The sequence below is a fragment of the Chanodichthys erythropterus genome, chromosome 13 (assembly GCF_024489055.1).
Source record: "Chanodichthys erythropterus isolate Z2021 chromosome 13, ASM2448905v1, whole genome shotgun sequence".
NCBI classification, from domain to species: Eukaryota; Metazoa; Chordata; class Actinopteri; order Cypriniformes; family Xenocyprididae; genus Chanodichthys; species Chanodichthys erythropterus.
The window spans coordinates 50,341,719-50,363,200 of record NC_090233.1 but is presented as its reverse complement, the minus strand read 5'-3'; the positions used below and the strand labels follow the sequence as shown (position 1 = coordinate 50,363,200).

Sequence of the window (21,482 nt, the reverse complement as noted above, 5' to 3'; positions counted from 1 at the left end):
ATCTCAGAAACATTGCAAGAATTAGGCCTTTCCTCACTCCACCTGATGCTGAAAGGCTTATTCATGCATTTGTTATTTCCAGGATTGACTATTGTAATGTAAAATTTGTTGGTTTACCTGTTAAAGGTGCCCTAGAATTAAAAATTGAATTTATCTTGGCATAGTCAAATAACAACAGTTCAGTACATGGAAATGACATACAGTGAGTCTCAAACTCCATTGTTTCCTCCTTCTTATATAAATCTCATTTGTTTAAAAAACCTCTGAAGAACAGGCAAATCTCAACACAACACCGACTGTTACGTAACAGTCGGGATCATTAATATGTACGCCCCCAATATTTGCATATGCCAGCCCATGATCAGTGCATTAGACAAGGGCAGCCAGTATTAACGTCTGGATGTGCACAGCTGAATCATCAGACTAGGTAAGCAAGCAAGAACATCAGCGAAAAATGGCAGATGGAGCGATAATAACTGACATGATCCATGATAACATGATATTTTTAGTGATATTTGTAAACTGTCTTTCTAAATGTTTCGTTAGCATGTTGCTAATGTACTGTTAAATATGGTTAAAGTTACCATTGTTTCTTATTGTATTCACGGAGAAGAGCCGTCGCTATTTTCATTTTTAAATACTTGCAGTCTGTATAATTCATAAACACAACTTCATTCTTTATAAATCTCTCCAACAGTGTAGCATTAGCTGTTAGCCACGGATCACAGCCTCAAATTCATTCAGAATCAAATGTAAACATCCAAATAAATACAATACTCACATAATCTGACGCATGCATGCAGTATGCATGACGAACAATTTGTAAAGATCCATTTTGAGGGTTATATTAGCTGTTTGAACTTTGTTTATGCACTGTTTAAGGCAAGCGCAAGCTCCCTGGGCGGGGAGCGTGAGCATTTAAAGGGGCAGCAACCTGAATCGGCACATTTCTAATTATGCCCCAAAATAGGCAGTTAAAAAAATGAATAAAAAAAAAAAAATCTATGGGGTATTTTGAGCTGAAACTTCACAGACACATTCAGGAGACACCTTAGACTTATATTACATCTTGTAAAAAAACGTTCGATGGCACCTTTAAATCAATCAAACGACTGCAGTATATTCAGAATTCAGCAGCATGTGTTCTTACATATACTTCATCACGTCAGCACATCACAGGGATCAATGCAATGTCGTGGAATGTATATGATACACAGTTTTTTGCGTGCATATCATCCTGGGACCCGGGAATAGACTTCTGTCCTCTGTAGTGGACATTATATTTTAGTGATTTTCTCTGACATACATGTCACAGTTTTAAGTCTAGATGTCCTGTAAAGAGCACATTCAGGGCTTTGCAGAGATACCAAATTATTAGAGGTTTCACCATGACAACAACAACTTCTTGGTCTTTAAATATGACTGAAAATGAAAATTAGCACTCTTATGGAAATATGATAATATTTGTAATTATCATTTACATTGGATTCATTTTCAAATTGTTTGTTATGAATCAACGTCTCATGAAAATGTTATGGGTTTTCAAATCAAAATATGACTTTCTGTTACACAACAGGGCATTGATTTCATACATGACCTCTGTAGAGGACGCCAGGACTTAAATCATGATTATCAGGCATTTTAGGAGATACAAACAAATGAATAGGGAAAGAAATGATATATCAATATTCCTATCAATTATTAGATATTATTATGAAAATGTTGCCAATTATTACTCCCATTATTACACTTCTTTTTTCATTACTTGTTGCTCCAAGAACACATTAATATGAAAATTAGATACAGTGTATAGATACACTGTATCTTCTGGTAGGAGTGTAGACTCATAAGAGTGAGTGGAAGTAGGAGGGTGCTGAGCCTGTGGTAGATCTGTAAGCGAGTGTCAGCGCCTTGAATTTGATGCGAGCAGCAAGTGGTAGCCAGTGAAGAGAGATGAAGAGAGGCGTGACGTGGGTTCTTTTGGGCTCGTTAAAGACGAGACGTGCTGCAGCGTTCTGAATCATTTGTAGAGGCTTGATTGTGCATGATGGCAGTCCAGCCAGAAGAGCATTGCAGTAATCAAGCCTAGAAATGACCAGGGCCTGGACCAGAAGTTGTGTTGCATTTTCTGTTAGAAATCAGAAACCAGATTGATTGACATCCAATTGGTTTCTCTGTGAGAGGAAAGATGACACCTGGTTGAAAACAACTCGTTCAAGTGTTTTTGCTATGAATGGTAGGAGAGAAACAGGTCTGTAGCTGTCTACAAGAGACGTGTTTAATGTGGGTTTTATAAGCAGTGGGGTTACACAAGCCTGCTTGAATGTGTTAGGGAAAGTGCCAGTGTGGAGAGATGTGTTGATAATGTGTGTCAGTGCTGGTAAAAGTGTGGGAGCGATGGCTTGTAGAAGGTGTGCGGCGATGGGATCTAGAGGGCAGGTGGTGGGATGACTGGAGAGAAGAAGTTTAGATACTCCACACTGAGTGTGTGGTTGGTCTGAGTTCCTGTGTGTGTGGAGCGGAGAACTGACTGATCCAGAGATGAGAATTGTATGGGTGAGGGAAGGGAGGATGATACAGCAGAGGAATGATGAGAAGAAGAAAGAGAGCGCAGGTTTCGTCTGAAGGTAACTGGTAGAGGGGTTGGTGGTGACCAAATAGGGAGTTGTAGATTAAAAGCAATGAAGAAATGATCGGAAATGTGCAGAGGTTGTACCAAAATGTTGTCAGTGATGCAGTTGCGTGTGTAAATGAGGTCAAGTTAGTTGAATCTCATACATTAGCACTCCATCAAGTATTTTTTATGATTTACCTTGTTTCTAGCATGTTTGGTACTTCATGGCATATTTAAATGTGTTTATGGGAGTGAATTACAAGCATGCCATTTCCTGTCACCAGCAGGTGGCGATATGACGAACTGAATATTGGCATATAGATGACTTCAGGCCAGGACTCTTATCAAACATGTGAAGTTTGGAGCAGATCAGACAACAGCTTCCTCTTTCATGGCGAAACATCAGACTTTGTCAGGCCACCACGGACACGCCCTTTAGTGAAAACTAAATATATTTGCAATTTAACATCACAAAGGCCTTTAGATTAGACGGACCAAATATGATTTTGATCTGGTTAAAGCTCTATGAGGAGTTCATTAAAGTACAGCATGTGGAAATGGCAAAAACTGCAAAAGTTTACAATAGGGTCCTCACACCATCGGTGCAACAAAAGAAGATATTCTGAAGAACAAAAGAAAATAAACTGAACCGGCTCTGATGTAGGTAAATGAAGACTGTTATATTCACTCTTACATCCAACAACAAAACATCTCAATTACTTACCAGACATTGTTGATGCTACATCTGCTCGAGCGTGGAGAAAATGGCGGACAACGAACAACTTGCTGAGGGCAGAAACTAAGTCAAGTCACCTTTTATTTATATAGCGCTTTTTACATTGCAGATTGTGTCAAAGCAGCTTTACAGTGATAACTGGTATATAATTTTGGCTGCACAGCAGCTCTTAAAGAAAATGGTGTCAGTATCCATCTTAAGTAAATTCAGGGTAATGCTTTAGATTACAGCCCGGAAAGTACTGCGTAATTACAACGAATTTATAGCATAACTTTCAATAATTATAGTGTAACTATACAGTAAGTATGTGTAAGTATAGGGGAACAATATGTAAAGTATTGGGAATAATGGGGGAACAACCAGGAAAATAACAAATTATTTATACTGTAAATATTTTATATCTAAGGGGTACCTATGACATATAACTAAGGGGTAAGTATGACATTACGGGCCGTAAATTAAAGTGGTGTTTGTTACCCTCTTATTTCATTTAGTTACAGGGTAAGTAATTAATAAAATGCAAACAATCTGATATCACTGACTCCGAAACCTTTATTTGAAAAACAACTTTATTAAAAACAGGTCTACAACACTTATTATTCATTTTTTTAAATCAACTTTTCATTTCAAACTCTAAAGTCCTGACAGAAAGTAACAAGTTTTGTCCGTTTTTTGGTTGTTGTTTTTTCTCGCTTGGCTTCCACCTGCTCTTGTTTCTCAGCTGATGAATCTTAAGAAGGAATCCCGTTGCTATTCTGTATTATAAGAAAATACAGTACACCCAGAAATTTTCTCATGGTTTAGGCTATTCATCTTTTCGCTTCTGACCAACTGTCACCAGCGCCTGCATGAGAGTCGACTTCGCGTTCGATGCGGTTCGATGAAGCAGCGTGAAGCTTTCATGACGTTCTCGCGGGAGATTCGTGTGAAACTCGCGCGAGAACTGCCGTCTCTGTTATTCTGTCTTGTTTGTTTCTCATTCTCAATATCTGTTATTCTGGGGTTTTTTTTGTGAGCATTACTAAAATAATAATAATGGAAAAAAAAAAAAAAACTGACGGCATCCAACATCTGCGTGAGTTTCTCGGCATGCCTATGTCACGCTTCAAGTTACGTCACGCATGAACTCTCAACCCTCGCATGCACGCGCAAGGAGACAGTTGGTCGAAAGTTTTAAAAATATTCAAATATTTGGCATTTTTATTACAAATACGTATCGTTTCACTTCAGAAGACATTGATTCATCCATTGGGGTCATATGGATTACTATAGTTATTGCTGTTTGATGCTTCGACTTTTAGGAACACGTGAGCTTGTATTATAAAGCGTTCCCAGATGATTTATTTTTTTCCTAAAATCCTTTTTGTGTTCATCTTAAGAAGGAAAGTCGTATACATCTCAGATGGCATGAGGGTAAAAGATGAGTAAATGGTGAGCACATTTCCGGGTGTTCTGTAATTTTTAAATACAGAATAGCAAATGGGATTCCCTCTTAAGATTCATCAGTGGTAAGAACGAACGAAGAGGAACAAGAGGAGGAGGAAGCCAAGCAAGAGAAACAAATAAGAAGTGTTGTAACTTTAAATCTGTTTTGAAATAAGTTGTTTTTCAAATAAAGTTTTCCAAGTGATATGACTGTTTGCGTTTTTATTTATTTATTTATTTATTTTTATTAATTACTTACCCTGTAACTACATGAAATAAGGGGGTAACAAGCACCACTTTAATTTACGGCCGTAATGTCATACTTACCCTGTAACTACATGAAATAAGAGGGTAACAAGCACCACTTTAATTTACGGTCCGTAATGTCATACTTACCCTGTAACTATATGAAATAAGAGGGTAACAAGCACCACTTTAATTTACGGCCCGTAATGTCATACTTACCCTGTAACTATATGAAATAAGAGGGTAACAAGCTCCACTACGGCCCGTAATGTCATACTTACCCTGTAACTACATGAAATAAGAGCGTAACAAGCACCACTTTAATTTACGGCCCGTAATGTCATATTTACCCCTTAGTTATGTCATACGTACCCCTTAGTTATAAAATATTAAAAGTATGAATAATTTGTTATTTTTCCTGGTTGTTACCCCTTTATTCCCAATACTTCACATATTGTTCCCCTATACTTACACATACTTACTGTATGGTTACACTATAATTATTGAAAGTTACGCTGTAAATTTGTTGTAATTACGCAGTACTTTCCGGGCTGTAATCTAAAGTGTTACCAAATTCAGTACTGATTCATTCTGATTTAAGAAACAATAGTTATTAATTTATCTATATCAGTAATGATGATGTCATCATCCAGCTCAGTTCAGTTCGCATACAATGGTGTCAATGTAGGTAGATCAAAACACTTAAATATCAAATGACAGTAGTGATCAGACTGTAAAAAAATATGGATTTAGTGTCTGTGACGTCACCAGTAGATTTCTGAAGAGCAGTTTTGAAGCAAAAATGAGGCCTCTGCCATCTTAGCAGCGTGTCACCGCACGTCACTCCTGGATAACTGAAAATGGGCAAAGAGTCGGGACGTGGTTGAACTGAGGTGCCGTGGAAACCACGCCTGCCTAGCTCGACATGACCATGTTAGCAAGAGCTATCCATCTATCTTAGATACTATCTAAAATATTAATAAAGATAAGTTATATCATTAGAAAGTTCTAAATGTTTACTGTCAAACTACGTTTTTTTTTTTTTTTTTTTAATGATACAGATGCTCCAACACCACTAATTAATTTGTGTGGGGTGTGAAAATAACACAAGAAATTAAACGGGACTTCATACCTTTATAATGAAACAGCGATAGTGAGATGAATCCAATCTGTGGCACTGGGTAAAATGTTACACATTTATGTTCAAACACCATGCAAAAGTGAACACATTAGGAGCGCGCTGATGAATGCGCTTACGGTGATTCACGCGCCCTTATGCAAATTAAGCAATTAGGCTTCAGTCAAAGACATTCACACTGCACAGACAATTGATTCGTACAGCTTATAAAAGGCTCCAAACGCACAATGTATGCATGCAATTTATTCATAGTCTGATTCTAGGTTTCTGTGTGAACGCTCAGAGCACCAGTGTCCTGACATACCTTCAGATTGTCCCACCTGGGTTTACTGCGTGTGCACACATCAATATTCCATCATTTCTGTCATTATACCTGCGTGTGTTACAATAGGACCAGCCAGGAGACAGAAGATAGGTTAACAGGTAGTTTATTGAACACAAGCAGAGTTTTTTGGTGACAACAGGTGAGTAAGCAGATGCAAGTTCATGACTGATGAATGGTATAGAAAATGATCCTGTCCTTTGTGGTTGCAGAGTGACGATGGAGAAGGATACTTGCTGAATGGATTTGTTGACTGCAGACAACACTTCACACATGGACTGGAGATGAAGGGAAGAACTCAGAGACATGGGAGACAGGTAAGTAGCGAGGCGAGTCCTTGAGGTAAGCATTCAGGTAAGTCCTTAGATGCAAACGAGACCAGACAATGTGACTGTGTGTGTGAGTGTCTTAAATAGTGCTGGTGATGAGAGTGCTGATGAGGTGCAGGTGACGGTGATTAGTATTCCGGAGATGGTGCGCGCTGTGATTGGACCGTGCTGGAGCCTGGCGTGTCTGTGACAGCGTGTACACCACTAGCAGTTGTAATACATTTTCTTAGCTGTTTTACCTGACTGATTACAGGCATTTTAGATAAATAAGCAGCCCCATCAGTAAGGCTCAAGTTTCCTTGATCAACACCAAACCTCACATTTTCCTGTTTTGTCATTTTATATATCATGTAGAATTATCATTGAAGTCACACAAGTAAATGCACAAAAAAGAATGTCATTTTACATTATTTTATATTACTTTTTGTTTTTAAAGATTTGTAATGATGATTTTATGTCTTAATATTTATTATTTCAGCATAAAAATATTTTAGTACAATGAATTTGGTGTTGTTCACATAAACACACTGACACAGGCACTGAGGGTTTGAAGATTGAGTTTAATATTGAGGAATGAAACAGTTTTCAATAGTTCCTCTGTACAGTATGGCAGATCATTGTGTGTCTGCTGTTGGAAGACGTTCTATTTTCTGGATGTTGTCACCAAATGGGATCAGAGGGTCACTGGCGGTTTTAGGGTACTGGACTCCATGCACAATCAATTCCCCTCTGTCGCAGGGGAGAGCTTGATATATCATCGCATGAACACACTTATCCACTCCAACATACACCTGAGAGAGAGAGAGAGAGAGAGAGAGAGACTGAAAAATATCCTTTAATTCACAATTAGCATTCCAAAATCATCATCATTACATTAATCTTACAAAATCTTTTAATTATTAAAAAGATAAAACCATCTCGCCATCATCAACAACAACACAAAGAAAATTTGCAACAGACCATTTTTCAATAAAGACCTGCAGATTATTAATCAACTTATAATAAGCAAATTCAATTTTAAGACGCACCGCTAATAGTCCTAAAAATACATCATACAACTCTTTTGAGCCTTTATTCTAAATCATATTTTTCCTTGAAAGCCATATAGAAAGTTTAGCCACTCCAAAAACATAATTCATCAAAATGTGTATTTGTTTTTTCTTTACAGAATACTTTGGTCCAAAAACAAACAAAGGAAAAGAAAAACATTCTCCCCAACTCAAGCACCACTGTTCTAATACATTAAATAACACTCCTAACCTACAACATCCACAAAATAAATGCACCAAAGTTTCATTTTGGGTACAAAATGGACATTCCACCACTTGACTAGGATCTAAATGGGCTACATGTTTATTAGTGGCTATAGCCCCATGTATTATTCTCCATTGAAGATCTCCTGTCCTTTTATCTATTGGTAATTTATACAAAGATCTCAACAATATTTCACAGACTGATCTTATCCAAAGAAATCAAACCACCTTAATGGTTTAGCTTCTTCCAAAGACCTCATATGAAGTACCTTTACACACAGAATATAAATCTGTTTCTTACCAAGTTCTTCAAAGGAACCTAACTGTACATTTGAGAAAGATAGAAAACTGTTCTCTACACCAAGAGTGGCTTCTACTGATAGAGAAACATCAAGAAATGGGAAAACATATTCACACCCATCCTCCCAATGACTAATCACATCACAATCACTAGCAAAATCCTTCAGTGACTTTGGCAACGATTCACAGACCTCCACCACTATTTTTTTTAATCAATCTTTCAGATCTTATATTGGCTAATTTCCCCAATTCAACCAGAGATGAGTGCATGGCTTTAAAGAGATGGCCTATATTTGTGCATCCTGCCTCTCTCAGTGCTGAATGTAAACTTGCAGACTTTAATTAATTCACACAAATAAAGTCATTATAAAAAAAGCGTCTCTTCAAAGAGCTACATGCCAGGTAAGGCATTTTCATCTCTTGATACCTTCAAAATCTGCCATGCTTGCACAACTGAATCATAAAAAGATGTCAAATCAAACCAAAATCCACTTCTTCAGTTTTTAACAGAAAAAGTTGTTTACTGCAACCAAGCCCTCCTGCCTTCTGTAGAAGCAATTCTGCAGTGTCATGCTATCTCAACCCATTGCCATATAAAAATCTTTGTAGTTTTCAACCTAAAAGTCACAATATGTGAAGATAAATCAACAAGTCCCTGCCCCCCCTCACAAAGAGGAAGATAAAGGACTGCAGCTCTCACCCAATGACAACCTGACCAAAAAAAGTCTAACATTTTCTTCTGTAGTCTTTGAATCAAAGCCTTTGGTGGATTTAAAACCATAAATTTGTGCCAAAGCATGGAAGCAACCAAATTATTGATTACTAAAACACGTCCTCTATATGACATCTGGGGCAGCAACCATTTCCATTTGGACATTTTTGCACACACCTTCTCCATTATTCCTTCCCAGTTGTTTTCTTGATATTGTTGTGTGCCAACCACAATGGCACAAGTTTTTCCCCTTGTATTTTCAACATCTTTTGAAAGTACCACAGCATTATAATCCGAGTTTGACTGCTCCAAAATATCACCATCTCCTTCACCATCTCGATTTACCTCAACAATCTCATTTATCACACTATACATTCGTTCTCCCTGAGTAATAGACTTGCTGGTAGAAGGTCAAATAACTTCTTGCCTATCAGTATCATGCAGTTGTTCAGTGTGGTTCTCTGCACGTTCAGCTTGTTCTCTGTGCGGGCAAGCAAGCCGCTTATGCCCCACATCCCCACATTCAAAACATTTCATGCTCCCAGAACTGGCATACACAGTATAATACCCTCCTCCATGCTTTATCTTAAAAGGAGACATCTAAAGACTGTGTTGGAGAATCCAGGAACATGAACACTTGTCTGCAAAGCGAGATTACATGTTTTAAATGTGCATCTTTACACCCAAGAGTCACCGTCTTAAAACCACTTGCAAATTTTCCAAACCTACGTAGCTCTTGTTCTATCAATTCATTAGGAATGAAAGGTGGAATACCTGAAACAACTACTCTAGTACTCTGCTGACTAGATTTGTGTGTCCAGCAGCTCTACAGAGTTGAGAAAAGTTCTCTCTTTTAGGCTACAAATGCAGAGAAACTTTATACAGTGACGTCATGCATTTTACCTTTCAGAGGGGACAGGAAAATTACTGGACCCATCACACTCATTTAGGACACTCTGCAATATTTGGCTTGTTGATATTAGAAACACACAAATTGTGCCTTGGAGGACTTTCAGTGATGAATTCACATGCTCAAAATCCATAAAAAACAAAACAAAACAAAACACTCTCTTACCTTGACCACATAGTTTGTCCCTGCCACATCATGAGAAGCAAAGCTTAAAGGAATGTAAACCTCAAAATTAGCTCCAGCCTTCTCCTCTATGTCTGACTTCACCTGAATAAACAAATGCACATTTTATATTCAGCTGTGTTATTATTATTTTAATAAGATTTAATTTATTACTCTAGAGAGTCAGGTCTATCATTCAGATATCAGAAAACTTATGTAAAAAAAGTATTGTGACATTAAGTGAAAAGTAAAACAGTTCTTTTATAAATGAGAACAAATAATTTCCCCAAAACATATTACAGCACCAAGATTATTTTACTGTTTTAACAAAAACTTTTACTACATGAGTGATTTTCGGTCTCCTACCTCAAGGCAGATGTTCGTCACCTCTGGAGTGACAGACTCCTCTGTGGTCCATACTCCAAAACTTTTCATTTTACATACACAAGTTTGCTGGTCATCAAATCCTGGAGTGACAGACTCCTCTATGGTCCATCCTTCAATATCAGACATTTCTGCAGTCATTGTGCTGGTGGTCAAATCCTGGATGAAATAAACTGTATTATCAGGCAGTCTGTCTCACAGATTGATTCTGATCCACTATTTATGCTCCCAAAATCATGTGACACCATGTAATCACATCAAAGGGGCAGAGTTTCACTTTGGGGGTGTTGATGAATATTCAGTGAAAATCTGTTCCATTGGGAATAAACAATTTTTATTAACATGTCATGTTTTTTTTTTTTTTTAGTCTTCATAATAAAGACTATTTAGATCAATACTTGATCATCAAGCAATATTCAAAAACGTGTATTATTTTTCTGATTAACTTTTATTAGATTTTAAAGAACAGACAAAATAAAAAAGGGCTTAATTCTGTCATGTTACACCACATTTGTTAACCCCTTTTTCTCACAAAAAATATTTTTTTCCTAGACATTTAAAGTATGTACATAGAATTTATATGCTAAATTTAAATGGAAAATAATTGTTTGACGACATTTGCAAAAAATAAATGACTAAATAAGATTGATAATTTTCATTTTCTTTCAGCTATATCTGTAAACATTTTGATGTGCTAAACCTTTTTTTAGCGAAAAAAAAAAAAAAAAAAGTAATATAGTCCAGGTGATATGTGCTAAATGTTCATAAAAGCATGACATTTGGTACACTTGTACAGTTTGGGGCCCTGTAGAGTTTCAAAAGCTTAAAGGGGTCGTTACGTGTTTTTTTTCTAGGCTTGATTGTGTTTTTGGGGCACAGTTTAACATGTCTTAATGCTTCGTTTTTCTGAAAACGCTGTATTTTTTATATATTTTATCTTAATTCTACATCCCTGCTTCCACTGTCATATGAACGGCTCGTTTGACTTCCTGCTTCTAAGATACCACTCCCTCCGACATACGCAATGTGCTCAGATTGGTCAGCAGGTTGGTAGCTGGCCCAGTCTATCGTGATTCGCTGAAGCGTCTGGAAACGCCACTCCCCTTACCATCCGTTATTACGCGCTTAGGTGGATAGTAAATAATTGCGTCTATTGCTGTATCAAATTGAGCCAAATCAGACCCAGACGAAGAGGGTCTGGCAGAACCTCTCCAATCATGGCTTTTAAAGGATGTTTATGAATGGTATTTCATTTAGTATTTGTGTCAAAGTGTTTAGATATGCTGTCACTGCTGTTTGTTAGCTTTCAATATACTGTTATATCCTGATTAAAGCTTTACTGTAGCCAAATACATGCCTAAGTAGTCGCATTTTTGTAAAGGTAGCATTTAATTTATAGCGTTTAATTTATAGCAACAACTGTTTATCTATGAACATAGAAGTTTGTTGGTGTTTGTTGCAGTAGAATTTAGCTAACTGGCTAGCAAAAACAAGTTGCTCTTTGTATATGTCCTAGAAGCATTAAAAATAGCAACAGAACTATAACATTACATTTAAAAGACATGTATGTTACAAACAATAAAACGTACTTACAGTTTGAAGCCAATAAACAGCAGCTTCCGTTTTTAAAGTAGGAACTGCTTCATCTTTGAGTAAAAGCCTTTGTGCAAATCCATCATTGAACTCATGTAGATTCTGGAAGCTTCTTCCACACCGCATCCAGTGTAGAAAATATCACAGATTATAATGGGTTCTATATCTTTTGACGCGTCGCGTCACGCAGCTCGCGTTCGGTGTAAACTCTTCTCCTTCCATTATACTGTGCCACATGGTCTCGCCCACTTTGTTGCATGTTCCCGGGGGCAGTGTTTATGTTAATAGCATGGGTTTATGATGTCACCAACCCAGGAAGAAGCTCATTGTAGTCAAGACAATATCTCCGTTTGCATTGAACTTTCAGCGCTGTAACTTTGCAGATACTGTTTATGCTCAAGCAGCAACATTACACACTAACTAAAGTTAAAAAAGTGAAATTGCATTTAACCACCCCTTTAATCCTTTTGTTCATTAACCCTGATAATACAGTGATTGTAAAGAGTAGAACATTTAATATGACCGTAGTAACGTAGCTTAAATAGAATGCCAGACACAAAGATTTACTTCAAAAAATCTATTTCAGAAACACGTTTGTTTGATTGTTTTGTTGTTGAACCTATTCTTCAGTCTTCTTCACAGTCTCCTCCACATTGACACAGAGCTGTGCACTTTAAGGAAGCGTTTTTACATTTACAGTGTCAACCGGCAGCCTTTCTTGCAGCCACCGCTTAAGAGTTCAAGGAAGGTCTGGCTTGGCTGTGGAAGAGTTGACCACAATAGTCTCCAAATGCTTGGGTTCAACAAACCCCAGTCCCAGTTGGGGGGATTTGGCCTCTGTTGTCATGTTATCTGCATTCCAGGTCTCCACTGCTGTCTTCTTGGCCCTGATAACAAATGTAGATACTGTGTGACAGCCAGTGAAGGCATGACATCTTCAAAGCCCTGTCCAGAGGAGGTGATTTCCATTATGAACCACTTCCCAGTTCTCCTCTATGATTGCACCAGCAGCCAACTCAACATCGATCAAGCTTATCTTGCTTTGTTCAAAAAGAAAGGAAGAGGAATGGAACAAATCCCCTCATCTAAGGATGCACTGGTGCAGCAGCTTAAAAGATCAGTGTACCAAGGAACACACTGTTGGGGACAAGCACTTGAGGTGGCACCAAATATGCCCTCTCAGTCTGGGGTTGGATGGACACAAGCGGTTGGAGACCATTGTGTTCAACATTTACACATGCAAGCTTTTGCCGTGACCACATAAAGGGAATTTTTATATGGCGGCTTGCTAAATTGATTGTATATATATAAAAAAATTGCTGTAAAATTACAGCCACCCCCCCCCCCCCCCCCATACAACTTATATGCTAGTGCAACATGAACATGTCATACTAAATATCTTTATTATCTTAAATCTAATTTGTGTAAATATCACAACACCATTCATTTCAGATTGAGTAACATGGCAGTAACATTACGCTACTGTAATATGGGTCATTTTTTTGAAAAGAAAAGCAGATGTGGGAGACAGACCTGTGCAAGAAAAAGCCTTGAAGTGTGTGGTGAGAAAATACGACTCTGAATACATTATATTTGGTTTTATAAGGGTAGGTACAGAGACTAAGCCGCAGGCGCAGTGTGTTGAATGTGGAGAAATTTTGTCAAATGAGGATCAGTGACCGGCTGGTCAGCAGGGCCAGATTATCCATAGACAGGACTGGTCGAGTGCCTTGGGGCACCAGCCAATAGGGGGACACCAAGTGATTAAGTGATATAAATTCATAAGAACAATTAACTAATTAGAAAGTAACAACATTTGTTAATTTAAAAAAAATATATATATATTTGAGGGTAGACTACCACGGCCTACGCTCTAAGTGTAAACAATACAATCCATGGCAGTTTTGAGGCATTGCAATAAAAATATTACACTTACATTGAAAGGATTTTTAATTTAAGTCTAACTTATGAATTAAACGTTAAATGACAGCGTGCTTGATCCTGCTTCCTGTACCCAATATTACTAAACTCTGTTTAGGGTGTGTCAGACATTTCTAACTGACCACCCATTTCAAATGTGTCCAAAATCCTAAAAAAAAAAAGAAAAAAAAAAAAGTCTAGAGCTCTGGATAAACCAATCAGCATCCAGGAACACAACTATCAATTTTGTAATAATGAGAATTTGCGCTGTTTGCCATATATCTAATAAATAACCAGGACAAAACCTTATTTATCAAGAGCCCCTTTAATAATTCATTGGAGCAGAAACATTAACAGGCAAGAGTGCAATATTTGTAAAATACATATATTTTTAATCTGCAATTATTGTTATCATATATGCAATCCAGTCTGTTATTGCTGATTTGATTATTAATGATCAGATATGTATTGCTTAATGAAGGTCAATCATGAAGAAACAGATTGAAACATGCAGAAACATATTTAACATTAAACAGAAATGAAGCACAAACTTTATCAAACTCTGATGCTCTTATAATGACACACAAATCATATTTTGCAGAGAAGATAATAATGCTGATCAATGTTAAGGGATTATTAAAGATAGAAAAAGAAACAAAATACCATTTATTGTTAAATCAACCATGAAGATCAGTTTAGTCTGTATTTAGATAGATTACTGTTATTGTTAAACTTTTTTTTTTTCTCAATGATCTCACGAATCACTATCTCTAACTTCTTCTTTATTGTTTTTTATGTTTTTTTCCAGCGACCTCCATAAGATCAGTGATCATCTCAGCACTGTAAGAACCTTGAAGAGTCTTATATTTGCTCCTCCAGTCCTCAATTTTATCTGATGGAACAATAACATTTAAATCAGAACACAGTTGATATTTCAGTTTTATTCTGGACATTGTAAGATTTTAACTTGCCTCCACAGTTGACCACATTAAAGAGAGGGATGTGTATCACATTTGAAACATTTTGGCCTTTGAACACATAGAAGTCTTTCGGTTTCTCTGACTCCTCACTGAGTATGTTGACCTTAGGGAAAGGGATGTTTTGTTTCTTGCACATCTCGGCAGCTTCCCTCACCATCTGAAGTGGATAAGCATTGCAGTGTCACTCTATTAAAAGTGGAAGTACTGATGTGTCAGCTGAGAAACTGCCACTTAGAGGAATGGGAATGCTAATGGAAAGCGCTCTCCATGTATTAGATTTTCATATATACCATGTAAAGATGGTTAAATTTAGACATATTTAAATGGTTTACAGCAAGATTCTTCAAAAAAAAAAAAAAAAATCTCCTTTTGTGAAGGGTTTGGGTGAGTAAATTATGGCTGAATTTCCATTTAGTGGGGAATTATTTCTTAAAATTAAGTTTTTTTTTTTTTTTTTTCCTGTAATTTAATTCAAAAAGTAAACCTTAAATATATTCTAGATTTATTAGACATAAAGTAAAATATTTCCAGACTTTTTGTTTTCATTTTGATGACTGCAGCTTGCTGCTCATCAAAATCAAAAAATCAGTATCTCAAATTATTAGAATATTCAATTTCAAGTTCTATTAAATTACCATTCTCAGGGTATAAATTCTGGGTTTAGGTCAGTAATCCCAAGAGCTGCCATGGGGAAGTCTGCTGACTTGACAGTTGTCCAGAAGACACTACGGCCACCACCACCAGTACCATGGTCTTCTGCTGATGCTAGCTCTAACATTACAAGCCCTCCAAGTCAGCGGACAGCGGTTGATGATCTCGGGACTGACAGGCCTGTCCAAATTGTGTTAAAACATTATCCTGTAACTGTTTACAGTGGTAAGGGGCGATCATTCGTTGATAAATGGTTTCACAACAGAGAGTGGTTGGAGTACAGTGTCAAGGCAGATGCAGCATTTTGTTTTTGTTGTCAGATGTTCAGCATTACTAGAAAATCTGGAACATTGGATGCCTTCGCGAGTGTGGGCTATCGTAACTGGAAACACACTATGGCCAAAGACCGTGGATTTCATAAACATGAAACTTTGAAGGGCCACATGTCTTGCTATGCAATGTGGAAGGAGAGGGAGATGCATTGCAATACAGGGAATGAGGTATCAACCCTTGTCAATGCAGATCAACTAAGGAAAAACCGGTATTATTTGTCCTCACTAATAGATGTTGTTGGGTTCTTGGTTGAAAACCAGTTGCCACTACAGGGGAAGGTTTATGCTTTTGATGACATGACTTTTTCTTTCCATGCTTTATTACACCATCCAAAAGGATCTTGAATTGGCCAATGTGGTGAAGACAATCCCTCGCAATGCCACTTACACCTGTCATGATATGCAAAATGAACTTATAGAAACACTCAGTAATGTGGTGACAGAGGCTATAGTGGAGAAAGTCGGTGACTCCTATTACACTTTGAAAGTTGATGGGACACGTGACCCCACAGGATGTGAAAATATATTGATTGTGCTTCGATTTGTGAATGAGCCTTACAAAGTTACAGAGCGTCTACTGTGCATCGCTATGGATCAGAAAGGTGACACACAGACATTAACTGACACCATTCTGACTGAGCTTAACAAGGTTGGCCTGGATAGCTCAAAAATTCTTAGTCAGGTATTGTGTTCCAAAAATTCTACAGGACAGACTTGGACGTGAGATACCATATGTGCACTGCCTCAAACATCAGTTGCATTTGGTTGTGGTTCAAGTTTTGTAGAAAGCCAACGGTTGCTATGCATTATAAAGGTGCGCATCTTAAACGTCTTCTGGAGCAGAGATGGACAGGGCATCTTGCCACTGTCTCAGTCATTCTTAAGTCATTTAATGACATAAAATCCATTCTGACCGATGCTGACACTGTGCTGAACTATGGCGCAGAGACGAGAATGGAAGCTACAGGTCTGCTGCGCGAGGTATCTGAGCCAAGTTTCATGTTCCTTGCCAACTTAACCCACAGAGTCCTTTCTCTATTGGACCCACCGAACAAGCTTCTCCAGAGAGAGGACACTGACTTGTTGACAGGTTTAAGTGTTGTGGTGAGTGCAACAGCATGTGTTAAAAAACTCTGTTGTGATGAAGAGTTTAAGCAGATGCTGGATACTGCCACGTCCACCAGCGAGTCACTTCCTTGATGTGAAAGCTGTGAAGCATATTCTCGACCTGTCACAATCGATTATGATTGATGCTGAGTTTGAAGTTGCTAAAGAGATTTTAATGTCACAAAAGCAAGCAATGCAGAAAGACTGGACCATACAGCACATCATCTCAACGTATTGTAAGGCCCGCCTAATGGGTCCAATGACAAAGGGAAGGTTTAAGCGTGTATGCCTTTTCAGCGTCTCTGTGAAGTTCACTTAATTTCACTCATTTAATCTGATTCCAATTTCAAATGATTCTTATTCTAAGGGTTGTGTCTCCAATTAGAAATTAATAATTTGTTATGTATTAATTTAGATATTTGATTATTCTGGGTATCTCTTATTTTCAATTATTCTTTCATTACGGACCCATATCACTTAGAAAAGTCACTTCGGCCGTTTTAGTTCTTTTCACGATCACAAACTCGCCAGTTCTGGTCTTAGTCAGAGGGTGCAGAGTTTACTAATGCATTTGAGTCGAACCGCCACATGCTTGTTGATACAAAAACACAGTTTTCTTAGTCACGATACTGCAACTTGCTAAGCCAGTTGATAAACAAAAATCAAAAGGTCCCATGATGTGCAACATGCTCCTTTCACTGAGCCTTTAGTTTTAATCTATCCTGACGCAGATTTGCGGAAATATGGACTCCAATAATCTACTGGTCATAATGATTTCAGAAGAATCCAGAGTAAATGAAATATAACATTTTATTTGTCAAGTAAAAATGGATCATGCCAATTACATTACAATTAGACAATTAGAAGCCAATTCAGAAATAATAAATGCATAACATCGATTACTTAAAGAAATGCATATATACACAGGGATGGGTGAATGTCCTCAGACATTCACCCATCTCTGGGGGTCCTCTCCTATAGATGATCCCCCATGACTGCTTTGCTCTTTACCTTTTATACCAGAACCAGAACAAAAGGATCGTAAATGTTTTGGGGGAGAGGAGAAGAGACACCACCCAAAAAGAGGACAGAATTTTCCTTAGTTTTCCATCTTCTTCATAATTCTAGTGACTGCCGTGAAATTGAGACCGTTTTACCAATCGCAAGACAAATTAAATGATACCAAACATGAAAAGGGAAAAACAATAGATGTACAAGTTACATTATATGTTTTGAATAACTTTCAGTGACTTGAGGCAGAGGAAGGGGAGGTGTGTGTGTGTGTGTGTGTGTGTGGTGGGGGAGGCGTTGTCCTTTTGGAGTTAGGGCAAGGCGTTGTCCATTGCTACTTCTTTGAGATCTTCTTTACAGATAAAAGTTTTATTACTTTATTGCAGGACGCTTTATCTCAGTTTTTGTTTAGCAGGAAAATCAAGCCTTACACTATTACAATCTGATTGCCATGCCCAGTGTGCTGACTACTTTCAAACATGCATTAACATTTGGCGCATCCACAGCAATGTGTGAGAATTCATTCTCCACTCTGAAAAATATTTTTTTCGGAACACAGACGCACAATGCTACACGAGAGAAAGGCCAGGTTGGTGCAGCTTGCATTCGAGAAAGACTTGATGCACAAGCGAATGGAAAGACACAGTACTTAGACGGTTCAGCAGCAACACTCATCACCTGCAACTCTTCTGAGGGTAAGTTGTTTGTTCATTTCACTTATTAAAGCCAGCCCTGTAGAGCAGTAGAATTGTTGATGAATGTTTGCTGGGTCTATGTGTTTTATACTTGGCTGCCTGTAAGATATGCTTATGTTATTTCTGCCTGGTGCGTGGCTTGTCCAATTGACTACTTGCTGCCCGAATGTGTGCCTCAGTTATGTCAGCAGTCCTGTCCTGTTACTTATATGTTGTCCAGGGGTGTTTTTGATGATGGTGGAGGCTGGTGTTGTCTAATGTTTATAACCAGTGGTAGGCCTACTTAATGGTTTTCTGGAAGTGCATAAACTGTTGAGAGGTGGATGAATTATTTCTGACATGTCAGAGATGGGTAAACTGCATTTATTTGCGTATAGCCTCCACAACAGCCCTACACTGTGTGTTACTAAGCTGGATCTCAAGTAGAGAGAGGGAATAACCCTTTAACCCTTTCTGTCTTTTAATGTGACTCCACTCCAAACGCTGTCTTTTAAACGCAACGTTTTTAATTTCAAAAGCGTTTCTAAATTCAGTTCATTCAGTTCACAACAAACTAAATTTCAAGCCAAAATAACGAAATGGTTTCACAAGTTCACATTTACATATAATTAAGTACAGTAAGGGTTATGCATATTTGGCGTGCTGTCCGGGGGGAGGGCTCCGAGCTCGGAAATTTTGGCCCGAACCCAGAGTACTCCCCCCCCCTTCGTTGAGATAGAAGTAGATAGAACTGAAGTGAGGAGAAGGGGTGGAGGAGGGATGCTGATGAACTGTCAGACGAACAGAGGTAAGTCTGCTGTATTTATACCTCTTGTCCTGATTGCATTGATTAACTGAATGCTCTCCACCTGAGCTAGTTAGGTTAATTATCTGCACCTGTTCCTCCCGAACCTTGTTTAATAAAACATCATTTCACGAGTTCACATTTACATATAATTAAGTACAGTAAGGGTTATGCATATTTGGCGTGCTGTCCGGGGGGAGGGCTCCGAGCTCGGAAATTTTGGCCCGAACCCAGAGTACTCCCCCAGATGCAAAAGAGCAAAGGACAGCCGCTAGACCAAATAGCCCCCCCAAAGCCTTAAGATTGGCGAGCTGGCGTTTCGAGAAGCCTGGTTGTTGAACCAAGAGGGCCCATGTTGTCTCTGATGGGGGCAGCTTGCAGCGCCGGGCCTTGATGGACGTTGTTAACTGATGGACGGAGGGAGGAGTGGTGAGGTTCAACAACCGGCCTAAATGGCCTATAGAGCCTCCAACGGGATCGGCTTGTGGAATCGGGTGAACAGGCCCTGTTGGCCGCCTGCGGATGAAATAGTTTAGAATGCACGGCAAACTCAACTGGGATGGTTAACGTTGCATCCGCTGGGAGATCAATACTCGCTGGATGGATAAAGAAAAGCATATTTTCACCTGGGAGGGTTAACGTTACATCCGCTGGGAGATCAATACTCGCTGGATGGATAAAGAAAAGCATATTTTCACCTGGGAGGGTTAACGTTACATCCGCTGGGAGATCAATACTCGCTGGATGGAGAAAGAAAAGCATATTTTCACCTGGGAGGGTTAACGTTGCAGCCGCTGGGAGATCAATACTCGCTGGATGGAGAAAGAAAAGCATATTTTCACCTGGGAGGGTTAACGTTGCATCCGCTGGGAGATCAATACTCGCTGGATGGAGAAAGAAAAGCATATTTTCACCTGGGAGGGTTAACGTTGCATCCGCTGGGAGATCAATACTCGCTGGATGGAGAAAGAAAAGCATATTTTCACCTGGGAGGGTTAACGTTGCATCCGCTGGGAGATCAATACTCGCTGGATGGAGAAAGGTTTTTTTTTTTTTTTTTTAACCAATGAGGGTTTGATGGGCTTTTTTGATGTGGAACTGGTTGGTTCTGATGTAACTTTGGAAGGCGTCCGATGACCATCTTCCAAGAGCTTGGATCTGCTGCTGGGAGAGGCCTTTTTGGGCTGCCGAGGTTGCTGCCCCAATGCGGAAAGAGTGGCTGGAGTAGTTTTTTGCTGGGATGCCTGACTGTTGAAGAACGGATTTGAGGTGCTTTTGGAACCAAAAATGAGAGACAGGTTTGTTGGAGTCGTCTATGAAAAGGGGTTCGTAGGGGGATTTAGCCTGAGAGCTTCTTAGTTGGAGGTACGCGAAAATGGACTGGAATGGTTGGATTGGTGAGAAAATGTTGAAAATATAGATGAAGTGTCCTTTTTTAGCTTGATCTGTCTTGCTTTGTTTAATTAAATATGAGATTGTATCGTTATCGAGAACAGACAAGTCTGCAATGGTGGGGTGGATTTTTGGATCGAATTTGGAAGTGATTGTGAGTTCCGAGCATCTTAGAAAACCAAAGAAGGCCAGAATAAACATAGCATCAAGTGTGCGGGCGGTATTGAGAGGCTGGTAGCCTGAGCGGAGGGTATTGATGCATTTTGTGAGAATGTCTAGTGTTATGGGTTGTCTGGGGTCGGGACGGGTGGGCTGGGAACGTTGAATCCCTTTGATTAGGAGAGAGGTTTGTGAATTATTAATCTCAGTGGAGGGAGTGCCAAACATCAATTTGTGAAAAAATTGGATGCCGCTCAAGTAGCCTTTGATAGACCCGACTTGGAACCCTTTGACAATGTTGAGATATGAGATGAAAGAGGTGATTGA

General features: G+C 38.7%; 1 protein-coding gene across 1 annotated transcript; it reads right to left on the bottom strand.

Annotated features, from left to right (window-relative positions):
* Nucleotides 1-7,424: 7,424 nt before the first annotated feature.
* On the bottom strand, nt 7,425-10,672 carry LOC137035009 (cystatin-B-like). Its single transcript, XM_067408255.1, has 3 exons — nt 10,514-10,672; nt 10,151-10,252; nt 7,425-7,601 (listed from the first exon to the last, which is right to left on the bottom strand). Exons 1-3 carry the CDS (start codon nt 10,670-10,672, stop codon nt 7,425-7,427), a joined length of 438 nt encoding a protein of 145 aa, XP_067264356.1.
* Nucleotides 10,673-21,482: the final 10,810 nt, after the last annotated feature.